The 22,632-nt window shown below is 37.9% G+C and overlaps 2 protein-coding genes across 2 annotated transcripts in view; one reads left to right on the top strand and one right to left on the bottom strand.

The window, feature by feature from the left end:
- Nucleotides 1–363: 363 nt before the first annotated feature.
- LOC131988454 (semaphorin-4E-like) lies at nucleotides 364–10,592 on the bottom strand. Its single transcript, XM_059353568.1, has 15 exons — nucleotides 9,961–10,592; nucleotides 9,694–9,792; nucleotides 8,616–8,761; nucleotides 7,240–7,302; nucleotides 7,034–7,129; nucleotides 5,344–5,443; nucleotides 5,139–5,249; nucleotides 4,882–5,027; nucleotides 4,062–4,237; nucleotides 3,780–3,930; nucleotides 2,787–3,009; nucleotides 2,568–2,686; nucleotides 2,268–2,434; nucleotides 2,121–2,170; nucleotides 364–885 (listed from the first exon to the last, which is right to left on the bottom strand). Exons 2-15 carry the CDS (start codon nucleotides 9,788–9,790, stop codon nucleotides 428–430), a joined length of 2,103 nt encoding a protein of 700 aa, XP_059209551.1. The 5' UTR covers nucleotides 9,791–9,792; nucleotides 9,961–10,592; the 3' UTR covers nucleotides 364–427.
- A 2,687-nt stretch (nucleotides 10,593–13,279) lies between these two features.
- LOC131988056 (serine palmitoyltransferase 2-like) overlaps nucleotides 13,280–22,632 on the top strand; it is a 36,275-nt gene continuing 26,922 nt past the window's right edge. Inside the window, exons 1-3 of the mRNA XM_059353061.1 lie at nucleotides 13,280–13,581; nucleotides 19,516–19,710; nucleotides 22,231–22,385. Coding sequence (XP_059209044.1) covers nucleotides 13,429–13,581; nucleotides 19,516–19,710; nucleotides 22,231–22,385 — 503 coding nt within the window. The 5' untranslated portion in view covers nucleotides 13,280–13,428. The remainder of the gene's footprint in view (nucleotides 13,582–19,515; nucleotides 19,711–22,230; nucleotides 22,386–22,632) is intronic.

Raw genomic sequence — 22,632 nt, 5'->3', positions numbered from 1 at the left:
TTCCCCGTTGGTGGAACCACTACCAGTTCCTACCAGAGCAGGGGAGTCCCTCTCTAACCTTTAAAAAACTCTTGAAGACCCAGCTCTTCAGAGAAGAGCACTTATTGCTGCACTAACACCTCTTATCGCACTGATCGTTTCCCTTTTCTGTAAGTGGCTTTGGATAAAAGCGTCTGCTAAATGACTAAATGTCTTAATCTTTGATATTGCTGGCAGAGCTATTTTCACACAAAATACTAAATACACTAAATATTCTGGTTTTTGATCCCACATTTGTGACCCTAAATGTAATACTATTATATAATATGTTCTTCAAAGGCTGCAGTCTGAATAACCACTCACCTAAGACATTATTGTTATGTTTTATTTTTTTTGCTTTGAGGGGAACATACTTGTGAGACGATGACAAAAAATGCAAAAGGAGGGATCACTTTGTTACTTCTGCCACAGTGCATTCTGGGAGTACAGATGCAGTCTCCGCACTGCGCTCCCCTGCCTGGTGACAGTTTCTGTTGCCACAAGTGATGCGATTTCGCTGTTTTGCCATTCGGTATATTAGTAAACAGGTGAAAACAGCCAAGGTGATCACAGCTGCCTGCATGATCTTGATAAGAGTGTAAGTGTCATGAACCTGGACAAAGTACTGGACCACAGTCTTCCGGTGCACTTTACCCTTTACTGTTTCCACTGTCTCACAGGAGTAAATGCCAGAATCAGAATAGGAGGGTCTGATTATGAGACCCTGGCTGAGCACATTGTGTCGGGGCCCAGGAAGAAGGATGCTGTCAGAGAGGCGCCACTTGACTGGGAGGTTTGTCTCAGGGGAACATGGGAGGAACTGTGCTATACCGGTGATGAGGTGGACGATGGCAGGCTTCTTTTTCACTGGAAAAGAAGTTTGAATATGGATAACGTGTTGTCAGCTTTGATAATAGACCTCTGGGCCTGAAAAGGAGTGATGTTCAAATGAAATCTCATGAACCATTCGTTGTATTTGTTGACCCCACTAGATGGTGCTCTTTCTTTAAAGAAAAGGGGTATTTTAACCCTTTATCAGGCAAAGAACTATATTTGGTAACTTCAAGTAATATTTCGAGAAAAAAGTTGCAAATTTACTTGAAAAAATGTCGCAGATTTACGAGAAAAAAGTGGGGAAAAAGCAACTTTTTTCTCCCAGATTCACCACTTTAACCCTTAACAGGGCACTCATTGAAATACTTGCAAATTCCAAATTTCAACCCTAGAGAATATTGGAGGATATTACATACTGCCAGAATGTGTAAAAAAAAAAAAAAAAACATACGAAAATACTATTTTGAGAAAAAAGTTTACGAGACTAAAGTGGCAAATCTACGAGAAAAAAATGCATAGATTTATGAGATTTAAAGTGGTGAATCTGGGAGAAAAAAGTTGCTTTTTCCCCACTTTAAATCTCTTAAATCTGAAACACCCTTTCTTGTAGATTTGCAACTTTAATCAAGTGCAACTTTTTTCTCGAAATATTACCTGAAGTTACCAAATATAGTTCTTCGCCTGATAAAGGGTTAAACCCTTTGTTGAACAGAGAGTGGCATCTATTGGACAAAGAAAATATAGAAAATGGTCCATGAAGCTTCATTCGATCATCACTCCTGAAAAGTGAAGCCAATGCATGAGTGCTTTAAAGCTGCATTTTTTTTCCAATGGCCAGCAGGGGATGACTCCACTGGTTAAAATTGTTCACTTTCAGATTGTATAGAAGCCTAGAAGTATAGAATGAGAACATGAACCTACTTCTTTGATTTGATTTATTACCTCAGTTAATATTTTATGGTTGAGACCATGGAGTTTATGGTCTCAAATAGTTTCAAATCTTTTTCAATACAGCATAATGTTCATTTTTTTTTATATTATGGTTCCCTTGAGATTAAAATATACAATAAAGCAGGGTTTGTTTTAGGGCATGGATAACTTGGTTTTGGGTCTTGTATATAATGTTCAGACACCATGAGGAGTCAGTCTTATCCACATCTGGTCACTTCTGTCTCCAGGTGGCTGTGTCCACTATTACATCATGTTTTTAATCCTAATTTCAGACGCATCATGTCTACTGTATGAGCATATGTGAATATCTAACTTACACTCAGAGACTGGGCACATCTGGATGTCTCCATCACTCAAACTCTGAATCCTGCAAGACAAGAAAAGCATCTTTCAGTAATAATCTTACTTCACAAAATGTAAAACCCACAATTTTGAATAACAAGATCATAAGAGATGTGACTTACATTGACCCAAGAAATGCACCAACAACAGAGGCACACTGGCCTCTGATCCTGTCCCAGCCACAGTATGGGTCTCTGGCTAGAAGGCAGTCATCACATGATGTGTATCGGCTGCAGTCCCTTATATTAACTTGAACAGTAATGTTATTGGTGCCACAGTACAGCTGGCCCTACAGAAAAAGAGTTCACAACAGAGCTCAGAGCTGCCTTTCTCACGTTGGCATGACACCATCTCTAGGGATCGGTGTATTTCACTATCTTGGATTTGAATTTGAAAAACAAGACCAGTGACTCAAGCCTTACTGTTTTAGAGGAGAGCTGGAGAAAGTCAACAGGCTGAGGAGTTTGAAACAGCTGCAGCTCCTCGACGATGTGGCTGTTCTCTCCATCAAACTTCACTGCCTTTTGCAGCCAACCAGAGTCTGAGGGAGAAGAATTAATCCAACATGAAGTTTATCTGTCATTTCATGAGTGATTTGAGTTGTTGGGGCTAATGCACGTCTGCAGATATTAGTTGCATACCTGTGCCAATAAGCAGAACTTGATGCCGTCGTCCATCCGGTGAAGTGATTTGGTCCACGACAATTTTGGAAAATCGTGTCTCTGAGTGGACCAGCAGAGGCTTACCAGTGATTGGTGTAACTACTCCCTCCATCAGAGGGTGGTTCTTCACAAACAGCAGGGTTTTGTCTGAGAGGTCGAGAGAGGTCATGACACTTTTGGCCCGCAGTTCATCGTTAATGCACTATGAGAACAAGACATAAACAGATTTGAATAATGGGTAAGAGCGTCATCTAAATGTTTATTTTAACCCTTTATCGGGCGAAGAGCTATATTTGGTAACTTCAGTGGATGTCAAAATTGGGTCCCCATGTCTCTCTATAAGGTCGTAGAATGATCAGTATGATCATAATATAATATTATTTTTCCAATGTAAAAATGAAAAATTTAGAAAAAAGTCAGCAAGAAACAGTCGTACAAACAGAGTTAATCTTCAGTGACTTGTACCAGGAGGACTATGACGGCATATTAGGGCCAAGTATGAATAAAAATAAAAATACAAGCCAGATTTAAGAGATTCAAAGTGGCAAATCTGCGTGAAAAAAGTCACAGATTTACAAGAAAAAAGTGAAAAAAACAACTTTTTTCTCGCAGATTCACCACTTTAAATCTCATAAATCTGCACATTTTTTCTCCTAGATTTGACACCTTAATCTCGTAAACTTTTTTTCTCAAAATATTACCCCCTTCCCCCGGATCCGTATGTTTTTTTTTTACACATTTTGGCAGTATGTAATATCCTCCAATATTCTCTAGGGTTGAAATTTGGAATTTGCAAGTATTTCAATGAGTGCCCTATTAAGGGTTAAAGGTTTTATTGAAGTGGAGTAATATGAGGTTCTTATCCATAGTGAGTGTATTATCTAAAGTAGATGGCGGTCGGCACGCCCCCACTCAATATAATGAGCCCTAATGATTATATGTTCCTTAAATTATTCTTGGCCTGATACTCACTGAACCAGGGTGAGGGAATGGCTCCTCTCCTGTGTATGTCTCCCACCTCCCATTATCTGTCTCAGTCAAAAATCTACCGCTGAACACCCGGCTGATGTCTGATAGCTTGTAGGCACAGACAGCAGACTGGCTGCAAGCACCTGAGGACTCCCTGTGATTGATACAGAAAAGACTGCCCGTTATTATCAATTCCTACAGCACGTATAACTGCTTTACATCTATTATCATTTATACTATACATCCAAAGCAATGGCGTACAAACTGTGGATACATGCAACTTACGAGTTAGTGGTGAATGTGGCGTAGAAGATGCTATCCTTCCAGTTATTTTGGTCTTGGAGAAGGAAAGCGTCCTGAACCAGAGCTGGTGAACCAGCATCGCCAAATGGACAGTCCAAACGGGCCTTCAGGAAAGACGTCCACTTTCTCTGCAGGGTTCTTTTGCCCCCCAAGTCACTCTAGAAAAACACACATTGATCAGCATTAGCTTACATTACAGTTATGGCTTTTTTGTGTCTAAAACCTGCACTTTTTTCCAATGGTCAGCAAGGGGAGACTTCACTAGTTACAAAATAAATCTGATTGTATAGATGTCTATGAGAAAATAATCCTACTTCTTAATTTATTTATTACCTCAGTAAACATTTTCCTAATGAGTTCTTTGTCTAAACCGTAAGTTTCAAGTCTTCTCCAATAAAACATGATGTTCATTTTATAAATAATGGTCCCATTTAGAGTAAAAGTTGACAATGTTGCTTTAGGGCGTGGCGACCCTGAGATTGACAAGTTGCTACAATAATGTTATCCAATTTGGGTGTTATCTGTGTTTCTCTTAGAGCTTTGACCATTTGACAGTGTATTTTCATTTTTTTGAAAGCTAATTGTCACATTTTGGTTGCCTAAAAATATCTTGTTGAGAATTTGTTTGGGTTAGGGTTAGGGTAATTACAACTACAAGACACCCTAAGGAGCTAACAAGATGGCAGCAGCCAAAGCCCAAATCGCGGGCTTAAGACTTTGAAACAAATGGTAGTTCACAAACCAGTGGGTGATGCCATGATGGCTATGTCCACTTCTTAAAGTCTGTAGTTTAAAGACACACCTTACACACACGTGCAATCCTTGACACCTGGATGTTATGACGTTCCTCTACAGCGTTTTCAGTGAAGAAAAGGAATACATTATCGTCTTTGCCGTCCTCACTGTTTTTGCTTGCTTCAGTAAGGCTTATTGAAATCATGGTAGGCTCTGAAACCAGACCATTAATAATACATTTTCCAATATATTTTCAATCTGTCACATGAAACAGTCGATCGCACCCTATTTTTAATTATTAAGTTTAGCATAAGAGGAGCTTACCGTTGAACCAGGAGAGTTTCATTTCAGTCTTCAGGGGGTTCTGTCCGTGTCTCTGAAACACCAGTTCTGTGCCCAGAAAGTTGGAGGAAGTGGCAGAGAACAAAGTGTTTCCTGTCCAGTGGAAAAGAAACAATGGTGTCATTATTATCGTCAAAATTATAAAACAGCTGCCAAGATAAAAGTCTGTAAATAGTTGTGTATTCACCAGCCGTAAGGAAAGCAAAGCGTTGGTAGGGATCAAAAGGAACTTTCCCCCGACCCCCATGCTTCTTTCCTTCCAGGGAGACTTTTCCATTTGTGAAAGTCTGTTGAAGGAGATATTAATGTGAGAGGCTCGACTAATCCATCAGTCCAGAGGTGGGCATAAGTTGTTGTTTTTGCAAGTTTACACTCAAGTCCCAAGACAGGTAAGCCCAGAGTCAAGTCTGCAATCAACACTGAAAAACTGAGAGTCAAGTCAGGCAAATTCAGAGTCAAGTCTCCAATAAAGACTGTCCCAAGTCAAATGTGTCCTAATCTGCCCATGTAAAACATACCATATACACAACACAACAAGACACCAGGCATTGTTACAGGTACAGTATGTGCTATCTTTGGAAACTGTGAGGTTGTTGTTGTTTTTTATTTTTTTTATTTTATTTTAATTTAACCTTAATTTAACCAGGTAGGTCCCACTGAAACACAAAGACCTCTTTTTCAGGGGAAGCCTGGCCAAGATAGCAGCAGGGTTAAAAGTTACAACAATAAGACAGACAGTGCATCATGACAAGAACAGACAATAAAACATGGACCTACAATAAATACAAGCAAGCCAGACAACACAGTAAGATAGGCATGGACAGTACAAGATCATGACATCATAAAAAACAAGTGCAAAGGCGATACGAGTCTGCTTCCAGATCTCTCAAGAGTTTTTTAAAGGATGTGACCGTAATAAGGTCCTGCAGATTGAGACTGCTCTGGAGCAGATTCCAGGATGAGGGAGCCCGATACATAAAAGCCTGTTTACCGAGTACGGTGCAGACTTTGGGAACAGTCAACCGGTATGTGTCATTGGAACGAAGACTGTAGGTGCTATGGGTCCTGATAATATAGTCACACAGGTATGTGGGGAGTAAACCCAGAATGGCCTTATAAATGAAACAATGCGAGTGAGTAAACCTGCGAGTGGCTAAGGACGGCCACTCAACCCGGGCCTATAAGGAGCAGTGATGTGTGAGAGCTTTGCAGCCTGTAACAAACCTCAAGGCACAATGGTACACAGTATCAAGGGATTGTGTTTTATTTTGTGTTCTGGTCTGGTTATTTCCTGTTTTATTTTGAAATAGTAACTCTCCTCTCGTTTCAGGTCACTTGCCCCTCCCTGTGTGTCATCTGTCTGATTGTCTCCCCTAATCCCGATTGTGTTCACCTGGTGCTCCCTTCCCTCCATGTCTTCAAATCGTCTGCGTTTTTTCCTTGTGCCAGTGTGTTTGACCCTGTCACCATTCCAGCCCGTTTTCTCATTCATGCCACAGCCACAGCTTGCCTTGTGTTTTGTAGAATCCTTTATTTTCCCTATCAGGTTTGGTCTCTCCCTTTTGGAGCGCTATTTGTTTATTAAATTTTTTATTTGTTAGTTTTCCCTTGTTAGATTAGATAGCATTCCCCGTTTCTTAGATTAGGAGTTATTAGTTTTGTTTATAGAGTAGATAGGCTTCCAGTGCTTTTACTCCTTTGGAACGACTTTTCTTTATTATTTAGCTCAGCTTCAGGAGTTTTGTAGTCCCTCTGTTTTCACTCTGTGAGGATTACTCTTGCTGCCTTGTTGAATAAAGAGACCTTAAGTACACCTGCTCTGCATCTGAGTCCTATCTTGAGCCCTGCCTGACAGAAACTTCAATAAAGAGACTTACCATGTAGTCACATGCAGGGTTGAAAGCGTTTGTTCCACACACCAGCATTTTCCCATCCTCCTCTGTGTGTAGAGTCCGGATGAAGTTATCACATTCCTTTAAAAAGAACAAATGTGACTCAAATGAATGAAACTTTATCCTGTAAGTTGTGTTTGGTGGTTAAAAACAGCTGATGACATTCACTATTAATTTACTTCTTGCTCTACCTCAGTGTCCTTGCCCTTCGTTTGACAGATTGCTTTGTCTGATGAACTCACTGTCCATTCGGCCTGGAAGAGAAGAGAAGAGAAGCTCTTGTGTTTATATATACGATTTATATCAGGATTTTTGTGGATTTACAAAATAGCTCTGACAGCCAATAGTTGAATAGCTATTTTTTCCATACAAAATTTGTATTATTCTACTATATTTCAAAAGCTTGTTTACTGAAGCATCTTTCTTTGTGTTTGACTTGTGAAACAACTAATTCCTGAACATTCATTATAAGAAAGCTCATTTTCATTGGGTACAGCAATAAACAAATAGTGATTATTAAATAACTGCATCATGAAGTCTCTTTTTTAACCTCCTTTGTGAATTAAATACTTGACAAATTAAGAGTATTTTCTTATTTAATTAAAAACTCAAGCACAACACTGGCTATGTAATGTAATGTAAAGTGTGATGCTAAAAGAAAACCGCAATCTATAATTGTTATTCCCTCAAAATATTTTTTAATATAAGAAATTTGACTTTGTTTGTGCCTCTTGATTTAGGCTACGTTTACATAATGACGGTCTGAACAGAAGACGCAAAAGTGTCGTCGCGTCTTCACTTTTTATTCCGCGTTTAGACGAGCGTTTTCGGGAGGAAATCTGCGTGCATACGGTGATGCAAAAGTGTGTGGAATTGGATTGTATGCATGCCAGGCGGCATCACTTAAAGCGATAAGAGCATCTTTGGGCATGTGAAAGTTTTCACCACGTATTTTCATCAGCTACTCCTTCCACAAAGTTATCCACCATCCACTAGATCTCCCAGGTCTCGTCCAAAGCCGTCTGGCTCGCCTCCGACCAATCGGCGCATCCAAAATGTGATAGAGGTAATTACAGATCCTTCTCTGTTCACTAATACTATCTGTACGTATCCTGTACATTTGGTGGAAAGACTCCTGTAAGTTTATTAGAGCTGCCAGAGCAGCTTGAAGGTCCAACGCATGGAAATAATCCCACGTTTGTTTATATTCCTGTACTGGAGCATGTATGTGACGTAAACACATATGTGATGTGAGCAGATCTGAGCAGAGTTTTGCCTCTTGGCCGTGTAGACGGACACGGTACGGGCGGAGCGTATTCAACTTTTCCACTTTGGAGGGTGGTTTCAGATTTTTGCATTTTTAAGCCCCAAAAACGCCGTCACCGTCTAAACAAAAGGCATTTCCGATAAAATATTTTGACGTTTTTACCCCCAAGCGTCCTCGTGTAAACGGGGCCTTAGACAACATAATTTTGTGTCACAATATACCGATCCATGATTTCACCACGATATGATTCCACTGAAAAACAATAATTATATTGAATTATCGCCCAGTCGTAGATCTTACCTCACTGGTCTTATTGGTGATGTCATCCAAGCTGAGGGTGAACACTTTCCCTTTGGCTCCGAGGACGAGTTGTCCAATGTCCTCTCTTATCATCAAAGAGCTCAAGCTTCCAAAACCGGGCTCTCTGAACTGTTTCAATTTCATGTCTGAACCAGATAAAATGACAAGGAGATGGAACTTTTCATCACCATCTATCTATAAAGCAAGAAGCGTCTGTGTGTGTGTGTGTGTGTGTGTGTCTAGGGCATATCTCGCTGATCGTTAGTCAGACTGACCTTAGATTTCGTATGTGGCTTGTGCATGGCACGAAGGTGTCCATCCTCGATTTTGAAGATTTTTTAATTCATTTTTCAAAAATCATTGTTTACGTAGGACGTGTTGCAGCATTGCAATGTTTCCGATCGGACGCCTTTTAGGGGAGCTCCGCCCCATTGTGTGATAGGCCTACACCTGGTCAGTAACCCAATTCACTCTGGATTTACACACCTGACTCATCTCATCTGTAAGTCTATTTAGCTTACCTATCTTTCGGAGTTTTAAAGAGCGCTACAAGGTTCGATTTTCCAATAATATTCAAATAGTTTCCAGCGATTATCAATGTTCAATGTGTATGTGCTGGATGGTGTGCGTACCTTATGAAAAGTAAGTGTTTTATGGAGTTATGGAGTATAGGGTGAATTCGGGTAATGTGGGACACTTTTTGCAATTTTGACTTTGTTATATTTTTCTAAATTTAAAAATATTTTATGTGATTTCAGTCACATTAACACCCACGGTAGACCAATAGTAAATGTTTTGATGACTATATTTACTTTAAGCATGAAATAAACCAGCCAAACCTTAAGTGTCCCACATTACCTGAATCCACCCTATTTAAATACAGTTAGAGTATAGCCTTGTAATATAGAGTATCACTTGCTGCATGCTTTAATATAGACATTGTTAAGTATGGATTAATAATGTGTACAGCCTTTTGAGTATGTGCACAATCTCCAGTGTAATGATATGTACAGCATGATGTCTATAAGTAGACGATTATTATTATTAAAATGCCATCTACATCTAACATTAGACCCACCTTGAAAGGATATACTCCTGCGGGCTGTGTTGCTTGCTGTGAGGCCTTCACTCATGATGAGGAGGAAATAACAGAGCACCACAGGAGGTCTCATCATGTCTTATTGTAAAGTAAGAAAAAAAATACAAGTTTAGAACAAAATATTCTTAATTTCAGAAATTGTGTTGTTGTCATAAATGAAGTCAAATATCCAACACTTCTCTCAGGACACTCAGGACTCTTCACAGCGACTCAACCTCTCTGTCTTATTTTCTGTTCGTCTTTTACCTGGTTGATGACAGTGAATAAATCACCGCATCAGTTGAAGGCCTGCAGCTGTCGATATTTATCTTGTTTTCCCGTCTTGTTTACCTCGACACACGGCTGTATCCACGGCTCAGCGACAGCCTGGTAACCTGGAATCACGTTCTGGAGCGAATCTGTTCCATTTAGAACACATTTGCGCTAAAGTTCTTGATTGAGACGTGTATTATCGCCGGATATAAACGCTCTAACTTGCGAGTACAATTTACTGAAGATAACGTAAATTAACGGCATCTGACGTGCATTCAAGTGATATTGATCCACACTGGTATGTCATAGGCTGGCTGCTATAAAGAGACAAGAGCAGGTCCATTTCTCAATAAATCACTCGATTAATACACATGCATGTTACCAGAGCGCTGCGCAATTACGCAATAAAAAGAGAAAGGATAAAGAAATCGCAGCAAATGTAAGTCTTCTTTTCTTATCATACACTAATAGGTTTGACAATAATATGCAACATGACAACATTATATCCGTCACTGTTTTTTTAAGGGCTTTATCATAAACACTATTTTTTTCTTCTTTTTTTTTAGAACAACGAGTATTTACCTGCACTGTAATTATACTAGGCATAGCTGTTATTTATTTATTTGATTTGGGTTGTAAATAAATTGGGGGTGGTTGTATATTGGTGGTAATTTAATTTGGGAACTTGTTTAATTAATGACTTAAAAGAGGAGATGTGAGAAAGGTGTAGCGAAATAAAAGTTTTACTTCAACCTACTGCTTTTTTACACTGTTACTCTTGTTTTGTTTATTGTATTATGTTCTTTTTATGTTCCAAATAAAATTAATTAATTCATCCAGTCAGTCATTAACCTGAGTATAAGACAAAGTTCTTAATGCAGTCATTTTAAATAATATTTCAGTCTAATTTATTAAAGTTAGGTTTAGGCTATTGGTATCAAGGTGGCTACAAAAGTAAAACTGAATATAAATCGAGCCATTAAATTTCATAAATTCGGACTTGAGCAGCTTTGTACATTCAAGTATCTTAACAGTGTGTGATATTGTACAATACTCATAATGATGTTAATGTTGCTGATCCTTTCAGAGAGACCCAGAGAGGCTTTAGTATTGTTTTAGATACCACTAATAGTTTGTATTTATTCAGGCAACAGTATTAATAGTGTAGTGGTAATGCTAATAGTGTAATATTTCCAATTTTCTGATAAAAAAAACAATGTAAACTTTTGTTCTTTTATGAGGGCTCTCCTCATTTTTTGGCCCTGGGTACTGAGTTCCACTGTTTCCTTCACTGCCACCCCCTGCTGCTGGCGGTCTGTAATCCAACAAAAGAGTGGGCAGTTAATCCTATTCATAATGGGGCAGCACTTGTGTTTACATTTGAAAATATTCGAATATTTGAATAATATATAGTATTGTAATGTACTCATTTGCCATGTAATATGTACAGCTTTAACAACATGTTTTATTACCAATAAAGTTTTGTTACTACCAATAAAGTTGTTTCTATTGAAAATAAAAAAATAAAAAAGAAATGGAACCATGGAACTGCTCTAAAGACAAATTCCAAATAACCATTACTGTGATTATATTAAGTGTTGCTAATGTATTACTGTCTCTCGGAGATGGAAATATGTGCAGTGTGTGATTTATACTAAGCAGTGAGATGAGTTGTAATGTGCAATCTTTCATCCTCCATTACTTGATACATAAAGAAAACATTAGGTTTCATATGAGGCCCATTATAAACCAATTTATGTGGGCATATGTGCCTGCGATATTTCCAACAACACAATTAAAAGCCACTGTATCACCTATTAGTCCTCATAAACATAATTGTGTTTATAGTAATTCTGTGATTTATCTATTAATATTTAATCATAGTTCAGTTTCTCTGCACATCACGATCACTGAATGCCTTCCTCCCTCACACCTATCTAATCTTTTTTTTTCAAATTAGTTTATATATATATATATAGGAGTTTGAATGAAAACGTGCACATATTAGTCACATTGGTGCTAGTACAACCTCACACCACTAGAGGGAGCAGCTCAACTTTGACCACTCTGCTGTGGCTGCAATGGAAAGTCAAAATCATAACAAGGACACACCATGATAAATGTGATTTGAATTTCAATTTAACATTCAGTATCACAGTGAAGGTTATTTGCTGTAAATGTGTCTTGTCTGGCAGTGTAAAGAGGTGTGTGTAGAATCAAACTTTAACTGTGTGATTCCAAAAGAGACAAACGTGACATTTTACACATAACACATGTTCCCCTTCATGCTTAAAATTAAATATTTTTGTTAAGACTTCATCTATTCAGCAGATATCATTACAAATCAATTAATTACATAATAAGCTAAATTAAGTACCCCTCTATTAAAAGTAATTATACTGAATTTTTAAGTGTTTTGGTGTTTTGTATTTCTTTACAAAACGATGGAACAGTACATAAAATAAAATATGATTTTAATTCTATATAAATGTGTGTATTTATTTTTGCCTTTTTTTTTACTGAGCAATGGAACAGTACATAAAAACTATTAAATCTTGTACCGATAAAGTCAGGGAATGTTTTTCCTGTAGCCCATAGACATACAATTGCAAAACGTGTTTTAAATTTTCCTTTTTAAAAAAAAATATTTTTATTATCATTACTATTATTATCAAATATATACATATGATTTAAATATATATAAATGTGTGTATTTATTTTTGCCTATTTTTCTTACCTTTTTGCCCTGCTGGAATTGCACAAGTGTTAATTTAAAACAAACTCTTTTTTTTTACAGAGCAATGGAACAGTACATAAAAACTTTTAAATCTTGTACCTATAAAGTCAGGGAATGTTTTTCCTGTAGCCCATAGACATACAATTGCAAAAAGTGTCTTAAATTTTCCTTTTTTAAAAAATAATATATTTAAATCATATGTATATATTTGATAATAATACTAATGATAATAAAAATATGTATATGTGTGTATTTATTTTTGCCTATTTTTCTTACCCTTTTTGCCCTGCTGGAATTGCACAAGTGTTTACATAATTTAGCATTTACATTACATTTACATTAATTTCCATAAATTAAAAAATAAACAAACTTGAAACTTCCATAAACACATTAATCGAGTCAAGTGTGAAGTTCATGTGGAACAAGCCCCGCCCCTCTGTACACGTGAAAGACATGGCCCCGCCCCCTCCTGCATGCTCCGATATTATTTATGGGCGTTGATTTCCGGTATTTAGCGTCTGGATTTTCAGGTTCCACAGAGTGTGTGTTGCATGCATGTGTGTGTGTGTGTGTGTGTGGTGTATGTGTGTGTTGACTGTGTGAGAGAGTTTGTAGTGTGGTTGTAAACGCTCCCAGCTCGGATACTGTCACCGCCTTGCACCGCAGGCAGGCGCCGTGTTCCTACATGCAAGTTACCGTCGCGGCTCCACAATCGTTGGCCAGCAATGACCGAAAGCCCCGCGACCAAGCCAGCCAACGGGGACGTGTGTCAGCGTGTGAAGAACGGACTGAAGCCGGAGAGAAACGGCTTGGTAAAGAGCCTCCACCGCTGCCATGAGCGGCAGCCCAAGCACCACTGCCACCCCGAGGAGGAGGAGGTGAGGCCCGGGATGGGACGGGGAGGAGAAGCTGGGGAAGCATCTACTGTGTGGACCCGGTGTTGTGTCCTAACTGGTTTCCACACTAACTGGTGCCTGTACTGGTGTGTGCAGCTGTTTTATGCCTCATTTAGCAGATTCGTCACATATTTAATAAACATATACAGTCATGGAAATAATTATTAGACCACCCTTGTTTTCTCCTTGCTTTCAAGTAAGGTACATTTTTTTGGACAAATATAATGATAACAACAAAAATAGCTCATAAGAGTTTAATTTAAAAGCTGATATCTAGACATTTAACATGATTTTCTTGATAATGATTTTGGTTATTATCAAGAAAAATATGGAAAATGTCTAGATATCAGTTCTTCAATTTAACTTTTATGAGCTATTTTTGTTATTATTATATTTGTCCAAACAAATGTACCTTTAGTTGTACCAGGCATTAACATGAACAAGAAATGGAAGAAAACAAGGTGGTCTAATCATTTTTTCCATGACTGTAGAGGTGATGGTTCATGAACAATTACATTTTGTTGTAGTGGATTGGAATCCAGCTCCAACCGAACTTGCAAACATCATATTGTCATGCTTTCTTTTTATGTATAGGTGGCTGTGATGTACAGCAACAATAATATCCACAGTAGATAGGAGATGCGACCTGGAAATCGCCAGTTAAATGTTTATTAAATATGTGACGAATCTGCTAACTGAGGCAAAACACAGCTGCACACACGAGTATGGCAACCAGTTAGTGTGGAAACCAGCAAGGACACAACCCGCACGGTGCTGTCATTACTGTCATTTTCATGAACTCGTAGGTTATTACTACATGACGCGGTCACGGCGTGCATGTCTGGGCCGAGTCCTGCTCCTCATTACCTGGCAGTTTGCTGTCATCGAGCCCTGATTCTCTCGAGTACAGACTAAACGCCAAATTCCATCTAAAATACTCCAAATTAAAGAGTTTTTGGTAATTATTTATGTGATATAATCCCCCAAAACACACACCAAATGCTTGCTTTGAATCGTTACGAGTCGCTGTTCAATTCGGCACAATCATATTTTCACAAAGCAACATTTGAATATATTAAAATCTCAACTTTATGAATGGGCTCCACCGCCCCCTCAGTTGTTTCACAGGAGGGAGGTTGTTTTAAAAAAGGCGGGTGTGACTCCCCAAAGTTGAAATTACACGTAATTCTAGCCCTGTTTTGAGCACAGTATGTATGTCTAATCTAAGAAGAGAAATAGCTTTAGCCCCTCTTTCTGAATTTACTCGCATAAACTGGGGATGATATATCGTCAGTGTCACCCTGTTAAAATAATCGCCTAACTCATTTTTCAAGTTTTGCAGGAAACACAAAAAACTCCACCAAAAGTGTAACATATGACATTTATTGATCATTTCACTCAAAAAGGATGTAACAAAGGATGGCCATTGGCATAGTAATAACACTGTGAGTAAATTATGTTACTTAAGATAAATAAATGACTTAGGCAATTTTTTGAATATGCCTTTGTGAATTAAGCAAGATATGGTAACACTTTATTTTGAAGGTGTCTACATAAGAGTCACACAAGCCTGTCAGGAACATGACATGACAAGTATCATGAGCATTAATGTTACTTCAAAGTGTCGTTAATGTTCATGACACATCCAATGTCATGTTTATGACACGCTCATGTCACTCTTATGTAGACACCTTCAAAATAAAGTGTTACCATATCTTGTTTAAGTCACAAAGGCATGTTCAAAAAATTGCCTAAATCACATTTTATTTTGACTTAGGCATAATAAATCCAATTAAGTCACACACTTGACATAGGCATCACATGATGATGATGCTACCTAACAATTTCGAGAATACTCTGAATCATGCACACACCTCCAGAGCCAGTCTAACAACTTGGGGCAGTTCAGATTTCTCTGCGTGGATGACAGCAATTGAGTGTGTTAATCGAAGAGGAAGTGGTTTGTTTCTTGTCGTTTTTCTTTTAATACTTATTGGCTCTTATTTATTTCATTAGGCTCATTTCTGTATATTAGGCTTGAACAGTCTGAAAAAAGATGCAATTGCTATTATTTTGACTAATGATTCATGATAGTTGACATTTTGCAACAACAAAAAAAGTATATAAAGGTTTAAATGTAAAAATTGCGACTTTTCTTAAATTCAGACTAATCATTCAGCCCTAGTGTATATTGGCTGTGATCTTCTTAGTAGCAAATATTTGGTTGTAAGATATTGGAAAAATTCCATCCCCTTGAGGTTGCTAACTCCCTTTATAAATATAAGAGAAACTATGATGTGTTGGGGAGTAATTAGGGAGACACTGAGCCAGTGCACCTGTTCACTTAAAGCTGTCCACTGAGACTTCATACAGGCTGAGAAACAACTTTTTCCTAAGAGACTAAGCTAATGAAATTTCCACCCTTGGGTGCACCCTGTGTGAGTGTCCCAGTTAATGGGTCCCCTCAGACAATGTGATTAGATGCTGTCACACACATGAGCATTGAGCCTTGTGAATGTGTCGTGATAAAGAATTTAACAAAATGTATAATTGAGTCTGGATTTTACACTGCTTATCAAAATGAAAAGAGAATAGTAGAATAGCAGGCTCTACTCAGTGCTGTGTGTTTGTGTGTGGGATTTGTAACTTTTTCTAAGGAATCCAGTTGCACATCACAGTGACTGCAAAAGACTTTCAGTAAGTGTCAGTCATAGTAAGATGCTAATAATGTTGGCAAAAATAACATTTTCAAAACTAAAGATGCATTGATACTTATATTATTTATTCAAATAGTTGGATTGGTCACATTAGGGCCGATCTATTCAACTCTAATAATCCTACCAATTAGGGCTGGGCAATATATCAATATTATGTCAATATTGTGATACGAGACTAGATGTCTTTTCGATATTGGAAATATAGGCATGGGTGACATGGCCAAAATCTTCTATCGCTGTATATAATTTGAGAGTGTTGCTGTAAATTCGACCTGACTCACATGACAAAAACAAAACTCAAACCAATAAAATTAAAATTCTTCCAAAGTGGCAGCATTAAGGCTCCTGAGGACAGTCAAGTTTCACAGGTTTAAAGGTAAACAGAATGCTTCCTCCTGCTCTGTATGTACAGCTTCACTCTGTCTGTCAATAGATACGGCAGTAGAAACAGTATAGCCAAATATGGTATCGCCCATTCTTATCATACTATCCCAAATGTTTCTTTATCCTGGCTTTAAAGGCTGCATTACAGTGAAGTGATATCCTTTTCTGAACTTACCAGACCAACAAGATCTCCAACCTAAGTGATAGAATGGGATGTTTGTTAATACCACCCGTGATGACCCATGTGAGCATTTTTGCGGTTTGTGGTACAGATCCGAGGAGAGCGTTCTAAAAATAGTAAACACGTAAATAAACATACACGTACCAAAAAAAAAAGGCTGCAGTTTCGTTGAATTTAGGCTACGAAACAAATTATCTAGGTTTAGGGGTGAAAACTTCCTGATAAGGCATTATACAAGACAGTTTAAACAGTAAATAAATGTACGTAAATGCTGTAACTTAAATAGTTACGAGGACAAAGTGACATAGTTACGTATAAAAGTGATGCACAAAATGTGAAGAACAGATGTCCAGGGACACGTACTGGGTGAAAGTCCAACGTCAGCTCGAGTCTCATCAGACTGGCCTATTATTTGCCCACTTTAACCACATTACAGATAATTTTGTATCAAAAAGTGTTTTGCTTCAGCACTTATAGTCATCTCTACAATATAGTGTCTATACAGCCTACTATATAAATGATATACTAGAATTTTACAGGTTTACAGGTGTACACTCAAATTGTAATTCTTGTTATTATTATTTTACCAAGCTGCTGGTGCACAATTTATTATTTTAATAATACCTAACAGTTCAATACATTTAAATGTATGTATTTCTTTGTTACATTTTGTTTAACAAAGCTAGGAAAGCAACGTTAAGTCAAGTCTAGACATAAAAAAAATGATCTTAGTCCCTTCCTCACAGTGATGCATGCAGCTTATTCATTAAACACTGGTATCAGATTGGTGTCAGCTGATATCCAAAGCCCAGATATCACTATTATTATAACTAAAAGGGTCCCATTAGTGCATCTTTGTAAGCCAATTCCAGGAAAAAAAGACATCATGATGCTGGATCCAGTTCCTCCTGCTGATGTTTCACTAAACTGTGCTGGTTAGCTGAATAACTGAGCTCCTGGTGACTGGACCTCAGCTGATTACGGTTCATGCAGATGTCAGCATTGCTACTCTGTAAGGTATTTGAGAGAGAGGCATGACCGGTCACATGTAGTGCCTAATAGCCATGAGCACAGAGACGCGTATGATGGGAAGCAGCATTGCAAAATGTCTGTGCGTAGTGAGTTCCGGTCCATCAAGACAGATGGAGACTTTTCTTTGTGGAATATAATATGAAACGTAAAGTGCATCAGTGAATTGTGGGTCACTCAGCTCCAAATATACATCAACACAAGCAGCTTTGCCTTATTTGGCAGGCAAATCTTCCCTCCCTGGCTTTGTCACACTCTGTTTTCTTTCCTGTAGAGTTGGTGCACCACAGCTAATACTTCCTTATCTTCCCTTGCTAACAGTTTGACTGCACATAAGTCACCTTTAAGTGAGTTACACGAACCTCAGCAAACTATAATAAAGGACAATCATTTTTCCTCGGTAGGACAAAAGGAGAAGGAGTTGCAGGAAGTGTTCTGACGTGTAACTTCAGTCGAGCTTAGTCACAAGTCACTGTGTTTGCATAGGAAGATAGGTTATAACTTCTTACAGACTAGTCTTGCAAACATGGAGAATGTTGACTTTGTCCTGCTATGTTTAACAAAGGCTCAGTGTTTCTGCTCCTTTTAACTAGGTCCTCATGAAGCTGCTGTGGCACCATTTACTGAACATGACAGCAAACGCATCATAGCGTTTACATAATTTTATTTTTAATCAGGATTTTGCCTTTCAACTGTTATTGAAAAAAGATGATTGAGACAAAAGATTGAAAGTTGTGCACTTCGACAACACAAAAAAAATGGCCATGTCTATGTGCCAAAGGTTTTCTCCTGTCATTTAATGGGGTCATGATGTGCTCATTTTTTAGGTTCATACTTGTTTTTTATAGAGTAGGGCTGGGCGATTCTTTTATTGGATTATCAATTACGAATTTGGCTCCCAGCGATTTTATGAAAACAAGATCATCCAGATAAAACAGTTATTGTGCAGCATTCTGTTTAAAAAAAAAAAATTAAAAAAAATGATGCTCTCATCTTGTCTTGTGTTATAAATGCCGTGCACTCCATCCTTCACAACAACTTTTACCCGTTTTCCAGACATTACTGACTGAAATATGTTGAGAATAGTTTAACAAAATGGTAAAGATATGTTTAGGAGTTTTCAGTAGGTTGTGACCTTGTACTACAGCATATTTGATGTAATTTGTTTTCGTCTAATTTATTTGTATTTGTTTACGTTGAATCTTTGTTTATTACATTAAATACATAGTTGATCTTTTTTCTAAAATGTATTTCTTATTTAATTTATTTTTATTTATTATATCCGTTTTATATTGCTTATTTTAATGTATAAATTTGTGTATAATTTTTTTATTTATTTTTTATTTAAATCTTTGTTGTTGTTTTTTAATTTGAATTATATTCAAATCTCTTTATTCCAAAATAAATTCCAATGTTCCTTTTAAAGACACAATACAAGACACAGATACAAGCTGTGTAAATTTCTCCATGGATTGAGTGTTTTGATACTTTCGCAGTATTTATGTAGCTCCTAAACCTGCTTTACAATGAAGAAAAAAGAGGTGTAAATCTCACTTTTTACAATATGGGACTTTAATTTATATATCTGGTTTCCGTGTTGCCCAGGTCCATGCAGCATCACATCATGGCGGCCTGTACCAGCGGCCCTTCATCGAGTCTTTCGAGGAGACGCCCATGCTGGTGGCGGTCCTCACCTACATGGGCTACGGCATACTGACCGTCTTCGGCTACCTCCGGGACTTTCTCCGTCACTGGAAGATCGAAAGGTGCCACATCGCCAGAGAGAAAGAGGAACAGAAGGTGGGAACAGCCACAGTAACAGCACGGTGTCGTATTAGTCAACTAGAAAATTTCTAAAGAAATTTTGAGTGTGCTTGACTCTGGCCCGTGACTCTCACCCATACATTATTTATAAAAATATATATATATAGCCAAGCAACCAGGGCCAGGTGGCGGCCACCAATCAGAGCAGAGCAATCAACCGCAGCTGCTCCTCCTGTGACATTTGACCCCACTGAGAGAGAGGGAAAAACAGCAGAAAGTGCCCCTTGAACAGAAAGCATTTTTGGCCAAACCGTAGTTCCTATCATTGAACCAACGTCACTTTGAGCATCCTGAGTTCTTCCTGAAAGTCTACATATTTTGTGAAAAAAAAAAATAAGAAATTGTTTTTTCTAGAGCGGTCAGAAGAAACTGGTACCTCTGCTTTCCTCCAGAAATGTTCCCACCTTTTTAACATGGCAGCCATAAGGCTGTGGGTGCGAGTTGGTGGTGCATCTGTGGGTCCTACGCCCAAACTATAACTCTGACAGCTTTAGCAGACGAATGTGAGTGAGAAGACGAATTTTCTTTACATTTCTATGTATAAATTATTTCTGTTATAAATTATTTGCGGCCTTGAGCACAGTTTCCAAATTTATTTTTTTTAAATGTTTTCTCTCCCTCTGCACTCTAGCTATGATGTCATCCACTGTAGCCTTTCCATAAGGTAACATTGGGGGGATTTTTTGGCGTGTTTTTTTGTCATGGCCGAGCCGGTCGATTTGATGCCTTTTTAGTGTATGTGCGACCAAATCTCCGGGAGGAGTAGTTGAACAAAAAAAACACAAAAGAAACAGAAGAATAAATTGGAAGAAGCCCAGTGGACAGTATATAGTGTGCTCTTTCAAGCACACTCAATAAACACACCTGACTTGAGTGGCAGAGTTTCTGCACCCTGTATTCTTGGAAAGCATGTACTAAATGATGGCAGTTGCACAACATGTTATGATTTGCAACAGCAGGCACAGGCATTGTGCAGTCGGCATACTTAATATGTGATATTATGACTGGAATGTTATGATGGTTTTGGATGCACAGTGACAATCCTGTGAGCTAAATTGCTGTGAAGGAGAAGAAGGCAGATGACTTTCAGGTGTTAAATGGAAGTGATTTGTTAGTCTGAGCACCCGTTGCCTGGCGACCAGGCGTTTGCCCCGTTCCTGTAGAAACAAAAATGATAACGAATGGAAAACAGGCTTGATCTGTTTGTTGTTTTGTTAACCAGAGTGAAAAAAGGTGATATTTGCACACCACATAGTTTCCCAACACATTATTATGGCTCTAATATTACAAACATTTTCATGAGTATTGCTTTGAGCTTTGTGTTTGTAGAGGTTGATATTGTTTAATGAGATAATGTAGACCATAATGATAACACAAACAGGATATTGATTGCAAGAAAAGCATTTGTGTATATGCAGAAAAGGCAGCAGTTCAGATAGAACTTAGTTTGCCTTATTTATCAAATGCAAACTCTCTGATTTTTATATAACATTTGAAATACCCCTCTAAGCTTTTCATGCCATTTTAGGGGAATGTGCATTCAAGATTGCATTTTTGTCAACGCACAGCTAATGGTGGTGTTATCAGCACTTTCGGAAAATGTCCTTGACCACTGAGATTGTTTCCAACCTGTTATGTAACTTTTGATAGAGAATCCCATTGTTTTTAAGTATTTGGTCATGTCGAGGAAAGGAAGCTAGTGGGATAGACGTGGGGAAGTCATGAAAGCGCCCTGAGGATATCCTTTCTTTTCCTTTTTTTCCACTATTTTTTATTGGTGCAAAAACAAAAACAGTAGTGACTTTACTGTTAAAACAGTGATAGCAAGCAGGGAAAGGAGGAAAATAATATATAGCTAATGAATAAAATAATAATAATAATAATAATAATAATAACTTTTTTCAATTACTGTGGCTTAAATTAGTGTGATACCAGAGAGATTTAAGGAAAATCTATTTAATGTGGTAGGCATGTTTATGTGTATAATTGTGTGTGTAAGGGAAGAGAAAAAAAACACAAAATAGTACTAATTCATATATTTAAAAACAAGTAATAAGTAGGTAATAATAAGAGAGGATTGTGAAAAAGAGAGAAAAAAATAGTTTGACATTTAGACTGAAAACCCAGAGGATATGTTTCCTCTTAGAGGTACAAGGGAGTCATGTGTTTAAATGTTGCACATTATATTTCTGCAGGGTTAATTCCTCCTTGCTAATCTTTCCACAAGTATGAATGGTATGTACGTCTTTGAAGTTTATAGTAGGTTTTTTTTTTTATAGTGACATTCCTGCACCCTCTGCTGCTCATCTAATAATATAATAAGAAAAGCTCTATTTGGAATTAGCTTTTCTTATCTTCTCAATCTCTCTCAAAACAATATCACAAGGATATTAAAAACAGGAGACACAAAACAATAAAAGAGTAATAGATACAAGCTGATGATGGTAAAACTCTGTACCCTTACTCATCATATTCTCTTCATTTATCCATGTATAGGACTTTGTGCCCCTCTACCAGGACTTCGAGAACTTTTACACCAGAAACCTGTACATGCGTATAAGAGACAACTGGAACAGGCCCATATGCAGCGTCCCCGGGGCCAAAATGGACCTGATGGAACGAGCCTCCCACGACTACAACTGGACTTTTGAGTGAGAAACATTTGACATTTGCTCAACACTGTAAACACTGTAATCTAGAAGTCAAACTTCAGGTATTCAGACACAGGGGGCAGAGCAGGAGGGTTTCAGGGGACAATAGCAAAGGGAAGTTTGCTGTACAGTTAATGTCCCGCTTAAGGATTAGTATCAACTGTGCTAACACTGATGTTTCTAAGAAATACTAAGACAAGTAACACATTTTGTTTCTTATACAACTAGGTAACATTACTCGCATTGT

Source organism: Centropristis striata, chromosome 16 (genome assembly GCF_030273125.1).
Source record: "Centropristis striata isolate RG_2023a ecotype Rhode Island chromosome 16, C.striata_1.0, whole genome shotgun sequence".
Taxonomy (NCBI): Eukaryota; Metazoa; Chordata; class Actinopteri; order Perciformes; family Serranidae; genus Centropristis; species Centropristis striata.
The sequence above is the reverse complement of the archived record's forward strand: the minus strand, read 5'-3'. Positions and strand labels throughout refer to the sequence as shown.